Source organism: Artemia sp. Qi Xiang Cuo, chromosome 9 (assembly GCF_049724085.1).
Source record: "Artemia sp. Qi Xiang Cuo chromosome 9, ASM4972408v1, whole genome shotgun sequence".
Lineage (NCBI taxonomy): Eukaryota > Metazoa > Arthropoda > Branchiopoda > Anostraca > Artemiidae > Artemia > Artemia sp. Qi Xiang Cuo.
Window position 1 is genome coordinate 77,154,414 of NC_142802.1, and position 18,102 is coordinate 77,172,515.

The 18,102-nt window shown below is 36.6% G+C and overlaps 1 protein-coding gene across 4 annotated transcripts in view; it reads right to left on the minus strand.

Annotated features, from left to right (window-relative positions):
* The window catches only part of cher (filamin A protein cher), a 170,548-nt gene that overhangs the window by 30,857 nt on the left and 121,589 nt on the right, over nt 1–18,102 (minus strand). For all 4 annotated transcript variants that reach the window (XM_089094873.1, XM_089094876.1, XM_089094875.1 and 1 more), the window contains one exon: nt 17,764–17,940. In XM_089094873.1, coding sequence (XP_088950999.1) covers nt 17,764–17,940 — 177 coding nt within the window. The remainder of the gene's footprint in view (nt 1–17,763; nt 17,941–18,102) is intronic.

The window sequence follows — 18,102 nt, forward strand, 5'->3', positions numbered from 1 at the left end:
TACTTTCGAGAGGGATGAAATTCCCAGTGAATGGACATTCTAAGAGAGCTAGCTAATCGATATTCCTATGGCTTAAAACTCTCATTCGGAGTTTTAGAACCCCGGTCCTGAAAAACATTTTGTTTTTCTTTTTTTCCAAAGAATATCTAGGCACGACGCCATGTCATTATACTAAAACGAGAAGAGCCAACCTTAGAGTTGCTGCCCTGGCCCTAAAAATGGACTTACGTCGTCATCATCGGCCAGACGTCATCGAGCGCAAAAAAGTTTTACATAATCTTAAACTGAGAACATTTTAAAATCTCAAAAAAGAGTAAAGAACGATCCAGTCTCTACGAATTGTTTTCTTTTCTTCCAACCACTTCGTGTGGACGAGGTGGTCGAAGAAAATTGAGAGATGGGTCATTTGATTTTCTAGTCGTCTTTTTAAGAGTCGAAATTAAAGCGTCCCCATTTGGGGGCACTTTAAAAAGCGATGCGGCCTCTATGTGTTACTTTTTCTGTCGGCAACTTCGTAAAGAATAAAGGCGAAAATCCAGAAAACGGCAATGCTTTGAATGTTAGTTATTCGTCAAACAAGTTTTCAAAACTACGCCTCAAGTAAGAATGATAATAACAATAATAACTACCGCCTGGAAAACTGTCGGCGAGTGTTTGAAGCACATAAGCATTTCTGACCCTGTTTCCGAAAAGCTTATTACAGATCCATATCGTAAAGATGTGTGAAAGACAAAAGCCTTTTAGAAAGTCAGATTTCTAAAAATCTTTCAAGCAAAAATCATGAGATAAATGTCGAACAATGAATCTAGAACATAGTGCGATTAATCTTTATTGAAGAAAGGACGCCAAGTGCTTGAAATCCGAAGGCGGGACTCATTTTGTAATGGATAGATGTTCCTGAATGGAAAAAATGAACTTCAACTATTTTAAATCTTCCTTTCACGTTCTGCATACAGTAATAAATTTTCGAGAACTGGTTTACTTTTGATTTAGTGATTGGGATGAAGCCAGAATATTCAAAAGGAGAATAAACTGTTGATGAAGGGTAAATAATCCTAAGAGCCTGAAAGAGGCGTCAGTTTCTCCCAAATAACAGTAAAGAAAAAAAAACTTGCTTATAACCCTGGAGGTTTCCACTCATTTTAAGACCATAAACCAATAATGATTGACTTCTTAAAGTACTGCCAGAGTGTTTGTAAGAGGAGTAAACCAGTCAGGGTTAAACAATCATTAGAAACTGGAATAGACGCCAGTCTAAGTTTAAAAGATAAAGAAAGAAAAATGTTGAAACACTGGACGTGTTTACTCATTTTGGGCTTCTAGGTCCAGAGAATTCTAGTCCCTTTTCTTTAGGCGGAATTCAAGCTCCATTTCTTTTTTTTTAAGTTCTGGTAAGAGACCTACGTGTTTATTAACTGAATTTCCAGTTACATTAATTCGTAAAAAGTCTACACTAGAATTATCCTGTCTCCAGGTGGCAGAAGGAGGCGTGTTTTTTTCTTTTGTAACCAAAATTACAAGAATATGAACCCCAGAAAAAAAAATGTCACAAGAGACCTTGATAGACATTTTCTCCAGGTCTGAAGAAACTAAGATAGCTTACCTACTAGTACATTCAGTAAAAAGATTTGTGCCCTGTTCTAGACAATTTACCGAAGACTTGTACCATAAAGATACATGAAAGACAAAGGTATTTGAGGAAGTGACTTTCCTAAAAAAATTTCAAGCAAAAATTATGAAAAAGATGTCCAACAATGAGTCTAGAAAATAGTGCTATCAATTTTTATCAAAGAAAGGACGTAAAGTGCTTAAAATCAGAAGGCAGAATTCGTTTTGTAATGGACAGATATTCTTGCTGGATGGAAAAAATGAGCTCTACTATTTTTAATCTACCTTCACAGACATCCTCCACATACTGATCAACTTTCTACGAAACAGTATGTTTTTACTTTAATGATTGGTGTGCTATCAGTTTAGTCAAAAGAGGCGTAAACAAATGATAAGGGTAGATATTCCTTAGAAACTGGATGAAAGAGTAATTTATATTTTCTAAAAGATTAAAGTAAAAAAAAATATACTTGCATACAATCAGGGACTTTTCACTCATTTTAGGCCTCTAGTTTCGTCGGATTTTAGCCCCCTTTTCATAGGCAAAATTCAAGTTTGATTCGTTTTTTTTTTGTGCTGGCAGTGAAGAACCTAAGTTCCTATTAATTGAATTTTCACATTTATATTGCTCAAACAGTTCGTAGTAAGAAACTGAGTGTAAGGAGCAACTCGGCCAAAGAGCAACCGAAACTCTAAAAAACGGAATTTTGATAAAATTTGATATATCAAAAGAATTGACTCTTTATACAAATTCCAAATATAAAAATTCAATAAGACTAATGTAACCCATCAAAAGCTACGATCAGGAGCTAGAAAGGCATATACTTTTCCTTTTGTAATTAAAGCACGTACAAGATAGTTAACCCCAGAAAAAAAATGTATACAAATGTTGTAGATACTTCCTTTCTTCATATTTGGAAAAAAAATATATAACTTTTCGACAGTAAGCCTATCCATCAGAAGGATTTGTAGTCTGTGTCTGGATAGCTGATCCAAGACGCGTATCATAAAGATCCATAAAATACGAAGTCTTTGAGAAAGCGACTTTCCTAAAACCCTTTCAAGCAAAAAGCATGAAAAAGATGTCCAACAATGAATCTAGAAAATAGTGCGATTAATCTTTATCAAAGAAAGGAGGTCAAGCGCCTGAAATCAGAAGGCGTAATTTGTTTGTAATGAATAGATGTTCCTGGGTGGAAAAAATGAAGTCCAACTATTTTAAATTACCCTTCCATGTTCTGCACAGAGTAATAAAGATTTGAGAAAATGGCTTGCTATTTGATTCAATGATTGGCTTGTTACCAGAATACTCAGAAGGGGACTAAATGGATGATGGGGGATATAAAGTCCCAAGAGCCTAAAAGAAACGTCAGTTTCCCCACTTTCACTCATTTTGAGCCCCCTAGATGCATTCAACTTGCCCTCGGTTTTCATTTGCCAGAATAGCCTACATAGTTTAGAAGTTTAAACTTTAAAGAGTAGAGAAAAAAAATAGCCTAGCTTACAACCCGGGATATATTCAATCATTTTTGCCACTTAGACTAAAAATATTGTACCCTCCTTCTCTTGGAAAGGATCCAAGTTGTGCTTCTTTGATTTTAAGTACCTGTACGTGAAGAGCCTACTCTTCCATCAATTAATTAAAAACTTTTCCCAAGAAGAAGTTTTTTTCAGAAAAGTAAAGAGCTATATCAAACCATAGCCGAGCAGAATTAAAATCACATACAAAATCAAACATTTCGTGGTAACGAACTGTAAGTAAGGATCGACCCGGCTCAATAGTAACCGAAACTCTAAAAGACAGAATTTTGATACCAATAGATACATCAAAAGAATCAGATTTGTATGCTGATTTCAAACATATGAGTTTCACCAAGTTTAATTTTACCCATCAAAAGTTACGAACCTTTTTTCGAAAGTATTTACAATACTTTCGAAAAAGGAGAAACACCCCCTCCCCTAAAATTAATATAATTAAAATCACACCATCAGATTGAACGTCTCAGATAACCCTACTGTAGAGGTTTCAAGCTCCTATATGCAGAAATGTGGACTTTTGTATTTTTTGCCATAAGAAAGATCACAGATGCGTGTTTATTTGTTGTTTTTTTTTTCTTCCCAGGGATGATCGTATCGACCCAGTGGTTGTAGAATATCTTGAGAAGGCTCATTCAAACGGAAATGAAAAGTTCTATTGCCCTTTTTAAGTGACCAAAAAAAATGGAGGGCAACTAGGCCCCCTCTCACGCTCTTATTTTCCCCAAAGTCACCGGATCAAAATTTCAGATAGCCATTTTGTTCAGAATAGCCAAAAAAATTTAATAACTATGTCTTTAGGTATAAAATAACCCCCCCCCTACAGTTCCCGGGGGAAGGGCTTAAAGTTATGAACTTCGCCAATTGTTTACATATAGTATTTGTTATTGGGAAGTATACAGCCATTTTTTGGGGGGAGGGGGTTGTGCTTGTGGTGGATTTCTAAGGGGAGAGCCTTCCTTGGAGAGGGAAATTTCTGGGGAGTGAATATTCTAGGAGAAATTTTACACTGGGGGGAGTTGACAGAATTCCTATATGAAATTCTTTTTAATTATCTAATATTCTCTTTGCTAAATTTTTTATACGCAAATGTTCCGGGAGAATTATCCATGGGATTTTTTCAGCGCCTTTTGTTTTCTGAGAAATGATTTCCACGGAAGGGCGCATTTATGGAGTGATCGAGAAACCGATTAGAGATTAAAGTCTTATTCCAATAAAAAAAATGCTAAGGAGAATTTTTTAGGGTGAATCGTCCACAAGTAATTTACAGAGAGGGGGATTCTCAGCGGGAAAGGAACTGTCTAGAGGGAATTTGACGGGGGTGGGGTGCACTTTTTCTTGGATGAAATTTCCACGGAAGAATTTTCCTTGAGAGGGAGGGGTATATTTCATAGAGGGTGATCCAGATTTACCGGCATTATTTGAAAAACTAACAGAAATTATGTCATATATGAAGGGTAGCACCCTCCTGAATACCTTACTTTTTACGCTAAAGTTTGACTGTTTACTAAAACTGAAACACAGGGGTCATTTAATTAGAATATGAAGCTTTTTTAAAAGTGCTAATACTTTCAGCGTAAAGAGTAAGGTATTGAGGAAGGGGCGACCCTTCATATCCGGAATAAATCTACCAAAATTAATATACAAATTGTGCTTTAATTTTTCATGTATGGTGAGCTAAAATCGAACCTGCATTAGTTGAAAAACGTTCAGAAATTAAATAAATAAAAAAAAAAAAATCTTTTTTAACTGAAGGTAAGGAGCACCATTAAAACTTAAAACGAACATAAATTATTCCGTATAGGTAGGGGTTTGTCTCCTCCTCAACGCCTCGCTCTTTACGCTAAAGTTTGACTCTTTTTCACAACTCTACTTTTTAAAACAATAAAACAACTTTAGCGTAAAGAACAAGGCGTTAGGGTTACGTTAGCGTAAAGAGTTACGCGCCTGAGAAAATTCGCCTGATTTTCGAAAAAAGGGGAAACACCCTTTAAAAGTCATAGAACTTTAATGAAAACCACACCATCAGATTCAGCGTATCAGAGAACCCTATCGTAGAGATTTCAAGAACCTATCCGCAAAAATGTGGGATTTTGTATTTTTTGCAAGAAGAAAGATCACGGATGCGTGCTTATTTGTTTTTTTGTTGTTTTTCCCCCAGGGGTGATCACATCAACCCAGTGGTCCTACGATATCACGGGAGGGCTCATTCGAAAGAAATTAAAAGTTCTAGTGCCCTTTTTCAAGGACCCAAAAAAATGGAGAGCAACTAGGCCCCCTCCCACGCTCATTTTTTCCCAAAGTCATCCAATCAAAATTTTGAGATAGCCATTTTGTTCAGTATGGTCGGAAAATATAATAACTATGTCTTTAAGGATGACGGAATCCCCCACAGTCCCCGGGGGAAGGGCTGCAAATTATGAACTTTGTCCAATGTTTACATATAATATTGCGTGGTTATTGGGAAGTAAACAGACTTTTTCAAGGGATATTTTTCTGGTAGTGCGGGGGGGGGGGTCGGGGGTTACGTGTGAGGATCTTTCCATGGAGGAAGTTTTCATGGGGGAAGGGACATTGCTATGAAGGGGGCGCCGGATTTCCCATCATTATTTAAAAAAAACGATCAGAAATTAAATAAAAAAAAGTTTTCAATTGAAAGTAAGGAGCAACATCAAAAATTAAAACGAACGGAAATAATTACGTGTATGATTAGGATCGCCTCCTAGTCATTACCTCGCTTTTTACGCTGAAGTTTTTTTTTAATACCTTCATAAGAGCTATGTTATAAATTTGCAGTAAGTCTGTATTCTCGCAATTTGAAGATAATTGTCGAACTTAGAGAAATAATCAAAAAAAAAAAATAAACAGAATATATCTGAAACTGTTAGATAATCGGCTTGCAACCTTGGGCCAAATTCAAGAAAAAGTTCACGATGAACATATAAAGCAAGTAGTATAATTTAAGGAACTAAGGAATATTTAAGGAAAAGAAGCAGCCTAATTTACCTGAAGCTGTCTGAGACCCAATGGCAGCACAAAAGAAAAAGGATAATTAGGTAAAAGGTAACAAATTAGGTAAAAATATAAATCATAAGAGCGAACTGAATATCTCGATGATAAACTCTCGATATGATGCCTATCATAAAAAAAGCCTGTATTAGACGGTAGACAAAATTATTTTCTTATAAAAGAATATTTAAATAAAAGATATATTACGTTTATTTACTTTGGTAGCCTAAACCTAACAATGTGAACAAAAAAGGAGAAAATCCTCAAAAAGTAAGCAATACTTCAAAGCCAAAAGAGTTACATAAAGAGAATGCCAAGCCACAGGTTAAGACATTGAATAAACTGGAATGATAACAAAAAGGACTGTAAAAAATTATTACAAAAACGAGTGTCGAAAGGACTTACAGTATCTTTTGGTGTTTCTAAACTAGGCTATCAATTTAGCTTAAATAAAAGTGGATATACAGCACGGGCGTAATTTGCTATGGGACAGGGAAGCAACTTCCAAACCTCAGTTTGACCCTTCCTCCTACCCCGTTTTGCCCCCCCCCCCAGCTGAAATTTATTTTCTCCAAAAATATGGTCAAAACTAACATAGGCCTACATAATTCAAGCATCCACAAAAACGTGTTAGTTTTCTTTAGTGTATCTTTACCTTTACGATACTATATGCCTCATTTTTCAGTTTTCACTTGATTTGCAGTAAACTGGCTCCAAATCTGCCCCCCCCCCCCAGAATTTTGACAAAATTACGCCGCTGATATATAGAACAATCGTTTCTTAGTTTATTTTTAGAGTTAAAGTTTGTTCCCTCTGCAAACCTTATGTGTTATTTTTCTGGTATCTAACGGTATTAATGGTTCAATACAAAAATTTTGATATCATTCAATAGTTGAGACCCAGCTCTGCCCATCCACCAAACTATATTTTTGAAATTTCCTTATCTTTTAGGATTGAGAAAACTATCTAAGTTCCCTTCAGAAACATTCCCTAAGAAATGGTCTTAGCAATATCAAAATTCTGGCTCGGTGAATGGATAGATCTGAAACTAGCGAGTCCAATGATGAAGGTATCTTATCCTCACGGTGCAAGTTACAGCAATAGGTTTGTCGCAAGATTGCAAGTTTCACACAGAACATAAGCTTTAACCAATAAAAACAATTTTATTTTTGCTTGTTTGTACACCTATCTAATATGCTAATTCAGTTTAAAATGTGCAAAGTTAAGTAGCTAGGTCTATTTGTTATTCCCCGTTTCTCCTATGACCGTAGAGGTTAGAAAGGTAGAGTAGGTTCCCAGGGACACAGGAGACCTATAAGGGGAATGGGAATCTTCTCCCCTAGGAAATCAAGAGTCAATCTCCTTATATAAGATCTCAAGATAACTAAGAGATGTAAAAAGCTGTCACCTGACTTTTGCTGCAAGAAAGTAAACAGAAACTTTGTTCAATTTTTATCTAGAACAAAATTATAGTCATGAAAATCCATTCGACGAGAGACGGGGACGGGGAAGGTACCCCTCAGGATTTTGAGGGATCTTCTCTCAGGAACATTGAATACACTGAAGGAATAACAATTTAAATTATCGGGTATAGGCACGTACGCAAGCTTTTTGGTTTTTGTTTTAATGGAAGAGTAGATAATAAAAATAAAACATTTGATAAAATGAATTACAAGTAACAAAGATTGCAGAAAAATAGAACTGGAGGGGGCAGGCCCGAAACCCCCTCATCGTGCATACGTGCATGACTGGTGAATATTGTTTGATATTTCATTTGTTTTGAAATCCGTCTTTTACGCAAGTCCTAGGGTTTTTTTCTTCACATTACTTGTTTTAAAGTGTTATTTAAATAATCCAAAAATAGGATTATTAGATCAAACCTGAGCATAAGCCCTAACCACCCATCGCTACAAGCAGTAGAGTTGAGCAGTATAAATTAATATACCCAGTCATTCCTGAGTTACGCCCTTTTGCCAATCCGTATACACTTAACATGCTTTGGTTTAGTTCAATACTCCTCTCAAAATTCTCCGAAAGGCTCACCTGAATGTCTTTCGTCTTCTTGGAAAGTAAAGTTCAAACAAGCATACCTTTCTCATACCATATATTATAGGTAATCAATGAACGAATTACCTAACTTGCCCTGATGACCGTGGGGAGGTTGACATCCCCTAAGAAATAATTACCGGACCTTTAAACAACGCTGAACAAAATCACTCTCTTAAACTTTTGATCAGATGTGTTTTGGGGAAAAATAGGCTTTGGGGAGGGGGGTTGACTGTCCTCCATTCACTTTTGACTCTTAAAAAAGGGTGCCAAAACTTCCGACTTCCAGTCAAATGAGCTCCATCTGATCCAAAGCTTATGCAAACACCCGTTCCATAAGAACCTTATATGCCATAGGGCACGACTTACAACCCTTGTTCCTGGGCTATATGGGGTTGTGTCCACCCTATATACATTGTTATATGATTTTTGGGCTATAAGTAACAAAATGGCTATCTCATAATTTCAATTCAATAACGTTTCGGGAAAAGAGGATGTCAGGGAGGGGGGAGGGGGGTTACTCTCCATGCCTTTTGGCTTTTAAAAGAGACGTAGAACTATACATTTCCAATCAAATGAGCCTCATCTAAAGTTAACAGGACCACCCCTTCCATAAAAACCTTATATGCCCCTGGGCATAACTTTTAACCCGTACCCACAGACTTGGAGGATTGTGTCAAACCCAACGGTCCTTTTATATGAAATTTTGACTATTTTTGAACAGTTGGCTATCTCAAAATTTCCGTCAAATGCATTGGGAAAAATATAAATTGGGGGGAGGGGGTTGGCCACCCTTCCATCACTTTAACTCTTAAAAAAAACACTCAAACTTCTGATTTCCAATCCATTGAGCCTCCTCCAAAGTTTATAAGACCACCATTTTCTATAAAAACTTAAATGCCCACGGGCCATAACTTACAACCCTTGCGTTGAGGGCTGTGTGGGGTTGTCACCATCAAAAACATATTTTTCTAGATTTTTTTAAATACGTTGAACAAAATAGCTATCTAAAAATTTCGATTGGATCTGTTTGGAGAAACGATTGCCGTGTGTGTGTCTGAGTGGGGGCTCTTGTTGCCCTCAAATCACTTTTTGCTATTAAAAGGACACCCCTTTCAGTTTCCAATCAAATGACCCCTTTTCGAAGTTTCTACGACAACAATGACCATTTCAAAATTTATATCGATACATTCGGGGAAAGAACGACAGGGGTGGGGAGATTGGTAGCTGCCTTCCGATCACTTTGACTCTTAAAAAGGGCACTGGAACTTCTGATTTCCAATTCAATGAGCCCATTCCGAAGTTCATATGGACCAACTTTCCATAAAAACTTTATATGCCTTCATGGCATAACTTGAAATCCCTGAGCTGAGGACTGTGAGGGGGAGGGGGTTGTTATCCTCAAAGGCATAAATTCGAAAATCTGCTCTTTCTAAAACTGGTTCAACTATTTCCCTTCTTTTTTTTATTAAAACGGTAGAATAAATGAAACCGGTTGGATTGAACTTAAGAAGGGCAAACTTGCAATTATCGGCTCCAAAATCACAATCATATAATTTCCCTTTAAGTTTAATGTCCCTCATTCATTCTTACGCCGTTCTTCTACTTTACCCTAAAACAGCGTTAAAACTTCTTTAACCTTTCTTTACAATGATCGTAATTGTATTGGAAAGTTAGGCCACGTAAAAACCGATAGGCCTACAATAGCACAATAATAATGTTAAGCGAAGCAACGCTAAGAAATAACGAGATAAAATGTATAACAAAACATTGTAAAAGTAGGAGGTATCATGAAATTGCGATTATTTCTAATCCCAATGGGGTAATTTCTGTTTTGTTCTTTAGTCAGCAGGTATGTATGAAAGGATAGGGGGGGGGCGTCAGATATCCCAAATATAAAAGAATTTTGCAATATTCTCTCGCAAATTCTAAAATTTTCAGCTAATTTACTTGTCAATATTTTTTTGCCAACTGGAGAATAAGTAGAGGCTTCAAAAGTGGCTGATTAACTAGGGCCTTCTTATGTTAGTAGGATAATAATAGAGAAATAAATAATTTACTTGAAAGAAAATCTTGCGGCTCAAAAGCTTTTCGTTCTTACTGGCTTCATGTTTCGTCCAGAAGAACCAACCAGGTAAAACTCGAATTTTGTTTTAGCTGGCTTATAGTTTTTTTTTATAGGAGTATTTAAAATCCATTAGGTTTTATATAGGCTGAGTTATTTCTCACCGGAAATACGTCAGAGGCATAAATTAATAAAATTAAAACACATTTTTTACTACGGAACTATAGGAAACTAATCCTCTCTTTTTTTTCTTTGCACTGACATTCAAAATCGTAGATATAGTTTTTTTTTCTACTTGGGCAGAAGTTTTGCACAGTCATACTTTTTTTTTCACTGGTGTACGGAGTGGCATCAAACCTGAACGTATTAGGCTATACATTTTTTTCAATAAAAGTAAAGAGCAACACTAACACTTAAAATGAACAGCAATTGTTCGATACACGAGAGGTACTGCCACCTCTTCAATACTCCACTCTTTACGCTAAAGTCTTAGAGTTCTTTAAAAATACTTTTCATTCAAATTCAACAGTCCTCGTGTTTCAGCAATCATTCTTCAAGAAAATGCAATTTTGACCCACCTACATCAAGACCCACCGACCTTCCTTTAAAATGGTTGATATACAATTATACACTACTTTGCATATTTTACCAAAGCCCTGGTAAATAAACTTAATTAAATGAGGCTTAAGTTAAAAGTATATACGAACCGTTACGGACTTCATACATCTTTAGGGACAAATCCACCACCACGCAGCATCATCATTCGACAAGATTTAGGCAGACTTTGCGCCAAAATTATTTTTCTGTACCGCAAATGGCAAAAAAAGGCCACTAGAGCTTTTAATTTCCGGTCGAATAAGCCTTTTCCTGATTTTCTAAGACCATTGGTTCGAAACAATATCCACCGGGAAGAAAACGAGCAAATAAACACTTTCTTTTCGGTGGTCATTCTTCTTGGAAAAAATGTAGGATTCCATATTTTGTTGATAAGAGCTAGGAAACTCCGCAATAAGTTTTCTGTTATTATTAGCCCGTGTCGCTCCTTACTTATAACAATTCGTTAACACGGACTGTTTGATATCAATGCATATTGAATTAGATAAAGCCCAGAAATTATCCAAGGGGAATATATAAAATATCGAAAGACATCTTAGTAGGCCTATATAGATGGTATTATTTGTAGGTTATTTATGAACTCTACAATTGCTAATCGCTTAAATTAAAAAGTTTAGAAACAAGTTTTTTTGAAGTCATCTTTAAGACTTTTTGTATTATAATACGAGTCTATTAGTTCCGTGGTTTTCGTTATTAAGTCAGAAATTTGATTAGCCTATAAAATTATTTCAACTGCTGGGGTAAAAGTAAAGGAAACTTGGCCTATTTTTAATTCCTATTTGACCAGATAGTATTTATAGACGCAAGAAAATATCTTTATAATCAGCGAAAGTTGAACCACCTGGTGTACATGTCGAAGCGCCACAAAGTTCCGCCACGCCTGGCCTAGTTTCACCATGGTTGGCCAAGTCCCGACAACGCTTCACACAGTTTAACCATGCTTGGCACACTTTCGCCACGCTAGACATGCACCATCTGGTGTATGTGATTTCTGAATGTTGGCAATCCTTCGATAATCAGTAAATCCGTGTGGTAAATTCTCCTATTAGAAAGCTAATCCCAAAATGCAAATAAGAAGAAAACCTGACTGATAACAGGCAGACGAACTATCTCAACAGAATTAATTGTGCTAAGTCCCTCCTTATAATTTACTATCACTATGCTTTTCAAACTAATAAATTGTACGGAAATGATGGTAAATGTTGTACGTTAACGACAGAAGAAAATTTTGCAGCCGTCATGCCGTCATTAATCAATACAGCAGATAATACGCATGATATACGGAACCTTTTTTGCTTTTAGATCGATCAATATGACCAAGACATTTTGATTGAAAGTTCAATGGCTGCATGTGCGTCCATCAAATGTGGCTACATATCCATAAATTCTGCTGCATATCTGTATATGACTAACAGACTTTGGCAGTATGTCTCAATACATGGCACTTCACGCTAGGTTTTTAGTACTTTTAAAAAAGCTTCATGTTCTAATTAGACAGGCCTTGTGTTTCAGGATTCGTTCTAAAAAATTGGAACAAACAGTCAAATTTTAGCATAAAGAGTATGGTTATTATATTGAGCAGGGGGGCTACCCATTTATATACGAAATAATTTATGTTCGTTTTAAGTTTCAATGTTGCTCCTTACTTTCAGCTGAAAAAAACTTATTTTTTATATTTAATTTCTGATCATTTTCAAATAATTCCGGAAAATCTGGCTCCCCCTCCATAAAAAATTCCCTCCCCTCACGGGAAACTCCTCCCACGTAAAATACAACCCCCCCTCCCCGTAAAATTCCTTCCGGATAATTCAATCCTCGCTGAAAATCCCTCCCCATTTCCGACAGAAGATTGAGCCTGAAAAATTTTCCTAAGCATACTTTCATTTAACAAAGACTATGTTCTAATCGTTTCCCCAATCATTCCGGAAATCCCCCTTCCGTGGAAATTATTTCTAAACACGCTAACGAATTTCCCCCGGAACATTTCAACATGCAAAATTGAGTAGGCAAAGAGAAAGTAATACAAATAAAAAGAATTTTGTATAGGAATTCTGCCCAATCACCCCAGTGTAAAATTCTCCTTGGAAAGTTCATCCCCAGAAATTTCCCTCAACGCGGAAAATTATCCCAATGGAAACACACCCCAAGCACCCTCCCCTCCCCCACAAAAAAAATGTGTGTATACTTTCCAATAGCAAATACTATACGTGAACATTGGGTAAATTTTATATCTTAAATACCTATCATCAGGGGCGGGGGGGAGGGGGGCCATGTTATCTCCAAAGGCATAGTTTTGGGACTTTTCAACGATTCTAAACAAAATGGCTATCTCAAAATTTTGATCGAAGTATTTTGGAGAACAGGGGGCGTAGGAGGGGGCTAGTTGCCATTCAATCTTTTTGGTTAATTAGGAAGGGCACTAAAACTTTTAATTTCCGATAAAATGAGCCCTTTCCCGATGTTCTAGGACCATTGGTTCGATACGATCACCCCTGGAAAAAAAAAACAACAAAAAAACAAATAAACACGCATCCGTGATCTTTCTTCTGACAAAAAATACAAAATTCCACATTTTTGCAGATAAGAGCTTGAACCTTCTACGTTTCGTTTCCCTGATATGCTGAATCTGATAGTGATGTTCATTAAGATTCTTTGACATTTAGGGGGTGTTTCCTTCTTCTTTAAAAATCAGGCAAATCTTCTCAGGCTCGTAATCTTTTATGAGTAACACTAAGTACAATGAATATTACATATTTGGAACCAGCGCAATAAGCAGATCTTTGGATATATCTATTGATATCACAATTCTGTTTTTTTAGAGTTTCGGTTACTACTGAGCAGTGTCACTCTTTACTTACAGTTTGTTACCATGTATTTCTTTTATTAGCTCTATTTTAATGTGTCTTTACACATAAACTGAAGTCAGAAGCATAAAGCATCTGTCGATTCAGTTGTATTCGAATCCTCAGGTTTCGATTTCTGGATAATTTTAATTATCTGGTACATCTTGATTTTGTAATTAAATGCTAAATACAATGCAATTTAGAAGGCTAGAGCTGGTTTCTGACCGAATTCGAATTTCAAATTAGTAGCCATATTTCAGCTCCACCCGATGAATAAAAATGCCTTCCTATGGGCCACTAGTTACTTCATTTTTGTTTCACATCATAATTGAAAATCCGTTTCTCTGGGCAACAAAAGTGTGCTTAAAATAAATACTCAATTCCTATTTACACTCTTGTAAAACCTTCTATTGACACCATATCTATATATCTACCTTTTCTAGAAAGACCATAGATGACCTATTTTAAGGTTTTATTTTAAATTTTAAGACGGCATACGACATATTTTAAGATGTTTTACAAATAAATTGAGACTAGACGCAGAAAGACAGAGCCATAGGCTTCAAACACAGTTTTCGTTCTCAAGCACATGTTGATCTGATCACTAAACACCAAAGACCTTACAACCCAAAATGCTAAAGTTCTATTCTCACGGGATTCGAGTTTTTGTGACAGGAGCCGTATTTTAGCTCCATCCGAAACAAAGAGATCTCTTATAGATGAATTATTTCAAAAAATCTTCGCTTTCTAAAGAGTTAAAGAGGCTGAGTCGAAAGTTCGAACATTAAAATGTACAACGATTAGGAGGTGCAGTTGGGCGGCGTCTACCCCCAAACCCCTCCACATTTGCAGCCTCTTTTGTTAAGGTTTTTTAAGTCCTGTAGCCTGCAATCAGTTGGTCGTACCAAGTTCATCACATTATAGCTTGTTATCGGTTAGGGAAAAATCTCCTGTAAAAAATCCAGCAAACAGGCTCAGAACTGTTTCTAATCAAAGAGATGCAATAGGATGTTCTTACGGTAAAAAATTCAAGCAGACTTCGTTCGTGTTGCAAAGCATTCCTTTGCAAGGGAAAAAGCGGGGGTTGGGGGGGGGGAGACCCCCAAAATAAAAACCTTAACAAAAGAGGCTGCAAAAGCGGGGGGTTTGGGGGGCAGCAGCCTCCCCAACTGTACCTCCTAATCCCTGTACGTTTTAAGGTTCGAACTTGTGACTCAGCCTCTTTAACTCTTTAGAAAACATAGTTTTTTTCAAATAATTTCTGCACGTTTTTATACAATTTATTACTTATTATTGCTTGACTAACTGTTAGCTGATCATGTCAAGAGTAAAAGTGGGGGGGGCGGCCACCCCCCCCCCCCAAACCCTACGCTTTTTAAGATGCTTTTGTTAAGGCTTTTATTTCCTGAATGCTCAAGTCAAATGCACAATAAGAATTTCTTTTTTCAACTTTTCTTCGAGCATGCGGGTATACTGCGTGTTATCAAAGCAGAGGAGAGTTACCTGTAAGCTGAAAGCCGACTGCGATATTATTCTGGAGACGCCTGTTGAGCCGAAGTATTTAATAGATTGGATTTAAAAAAGAAACTGAGTTTCGTTTTTAAACTTTAAATTTAAGAGATACTACTTTAAATTCTATATATAGAAAATTTAATCACGGGGAATCGAAACCGGGTCTTCCGCATGACAGGCAATAATAGTGACGACTGTACCATCAGAGACTGATGATAATTTATTTTTAGTCTCTGCAATCTATTTTCGACGCAAGCAAATAGAAAGTAAGATTTTCGTTTTTCGACAAAAAAAACTTCTGGGAAAGAGCTGGAATTTTCGGAAGCTTGCAGTCGGTCTTGTCAGGTTAAGAGGACTATTTTGATCGAATTTAATAATGAAATACTATGCTTTTAGGAATTTCAAAAATTAACATGGGCTCTTATAGGAAAACAAGGTTTTTCGTAAATGTAAATTCGGGGGATAATTTTTTTTGGTCTGAAAATATCAAAAGGCCCTAACAGGTCGAATTCCGCTTCGAATGAATCCTCATTCACCTGGATCCGTTGCCAACTGTGGCATGTAGGCGTGGCTAACAAAAAAAAAATAATTTGATGAACATTAAGTGGGTACATTTGGTTTTTGGAAAACAGGGAAGGAGTGATCGGATTGAGCTGAAATTTCGAGGATAAGCTCCAAGGCCCTAGGAAAGCGTATCTTCTAAATTTCAAAGATCGGACAACGTTAAAGGGGGACTGTGGTGGGAGGGTCGAAACTTCCGGCCCACTTTCCCCCATGAAGATAAAGTCGGAGGGGGGTGAAATTTTGCATGTTTCTTAGTTTGAGCTTAGGCTACAAAATGCGATCATCGCCGTCACTCTGCGACCGCTAGGACCGCAAATCGCTTAACATTGTGGTGGGTCGCCTCTTTAAAGAGGCACAAGTGTGCCTCCTTGAGCACAAGTGTGCCTCCTTGATGTTTGGGTTCCTCTCTTTTCCGGGTCAGAGTTAAAAATTCGTTTCGCCAGCCGGCAAAATCGTGTCTTAAATAAATGTCCGTGGGGGGTAATGTGGGAGTTTCTTTTCCATAGACGAAGTTTTCATGAGGGAAGGAACATAGATATGAAGGGGGTACCGGATTTCCCAGAATTGTTTAAAAAAACGATTAGAAATTATATAAAAAAAAACAATTTTTTCAACTGAAAGTAAGGAGCAACATCAAAACTTAAAACGAACAGAAATTATTACGTATATGATTGGTTTCGCCCCCTAGTCATTACCTCGCTCTTTACGGTAAAGTTTTTTTTTGTACTTTCATCAGAGCTATTTATGCTAATTGACGGCTTTTGTGATTAAGAGATCGTTCTTAAAGAATTGAAACAAAATTTAAACTTTAGCGTAAAGAGCGAGGTACTGACTAGGGGGCGAACTCCCAAATATTACCTTAATAAAAATATACGAATATAGAAGCTCGTTACGTAAGTTAATTCGTAAATTACATCAGAGCAAAATTTCGAGAAAGCCATTTAGCCAAAAAAGTAAAATTAATATGCAAATTTCGTTTTAATTATTCATGTACGGTGAGCCAAAATCAAAGCTGCATTACTTCAAAAACGTTTAGAAATTAAATTAAAAAAAAGTTTTTTTTTAACTGAAAGTAAGGAGCAACATTAAGACTTAAAACGAACAGAAATTATTCCGTATACGAAAGGGGCTGTCCCCTCCTTAACACCCCGCTCTTTACGCTAAAGTTTGACTTTTTCTCACAACTTTATTGTTTAAAACAATAAAAAACAAGCGAGGCGGTGAGGAGGGGACAGCCCCTTTCATATGCGGAATATTTCTGTTTGTTTTAAGTTTTAGAATCGCTCCCTACTTTTAGTTAAAAAAAAATTTTTTTTTATTTAATAGCTTCAAAAGTCAAATATTTGTACAGCGTTTTTCAGAGACGTTTCCAATAATCTTGTTTTCGGGTCAAATCAGTAACTTCCCGTATAAAACTGGGATGCAGTTTAGCTGATGGCAATCAGTAGCGTCAATTTACGAAAATTTAGCGGGAGGGGAGGGGGGAATGTATTTTTGAATATCTAGGGAGGGCAAATATCTCGTTTTTTTCAATGAAGTACCAAAAGACAGGCATTTTTTAAAATAAGAATTCCTGAAAATACTTTTCAAAGTCTAGGGAAGCATAGGCGCATCTGCTTCCCTTCCTATTTACACCACTTAAGCAGCCCTGGAAATCCAATAAACATAAACTTTATCAATATAGTGAAGGAAGGATTTTGTTATCATAATTTTTAGTTCAAAAGAGGCGAAAGACTGGGTTAGCCTACCCTGCAACTAATTATTCCTCAATGAATAATCATCATTATTTATTATATAATTCAGTTCCATAGCATCGTTTTCGGCTAAAACGTTATAACTTATGTTATAACTTATCTTTACTATGACTGATGAAAGACAGTATTTAAAGGTTATTCTAGTTTCTGCTCTGCACTTTCAGAAATAAAAACACAGGTACACAATTTTTGGATTTTTTTTTCATCTTACCTGTAATTTTGGCGGTGTAAGGGCTTCCTTTAATGTGTTTGTCAGCGAATTTAACGGCGATTTTGTATTCGCCTGGCGCCGTCGGGAGATACGAAACAGACACTGTCCCATCTTTATTATCATGACATCCAATTTCAGCTTTACTAGGACCTTCCACTGCCAATGAAAGACCTCCTGCTGAAAAAATAATTGCAATTTAAATAATTCATACTCAAAAGCAGGGCAAAATCTAGGAACTTTTCGAGGGTAAAAGCCCCCTAACCCCCCCCCCCTGGACACAGCCTCACTAAAAAGTATCACATTTCAGCAACATTAACTTTCTATTGTGTCATACTTTTT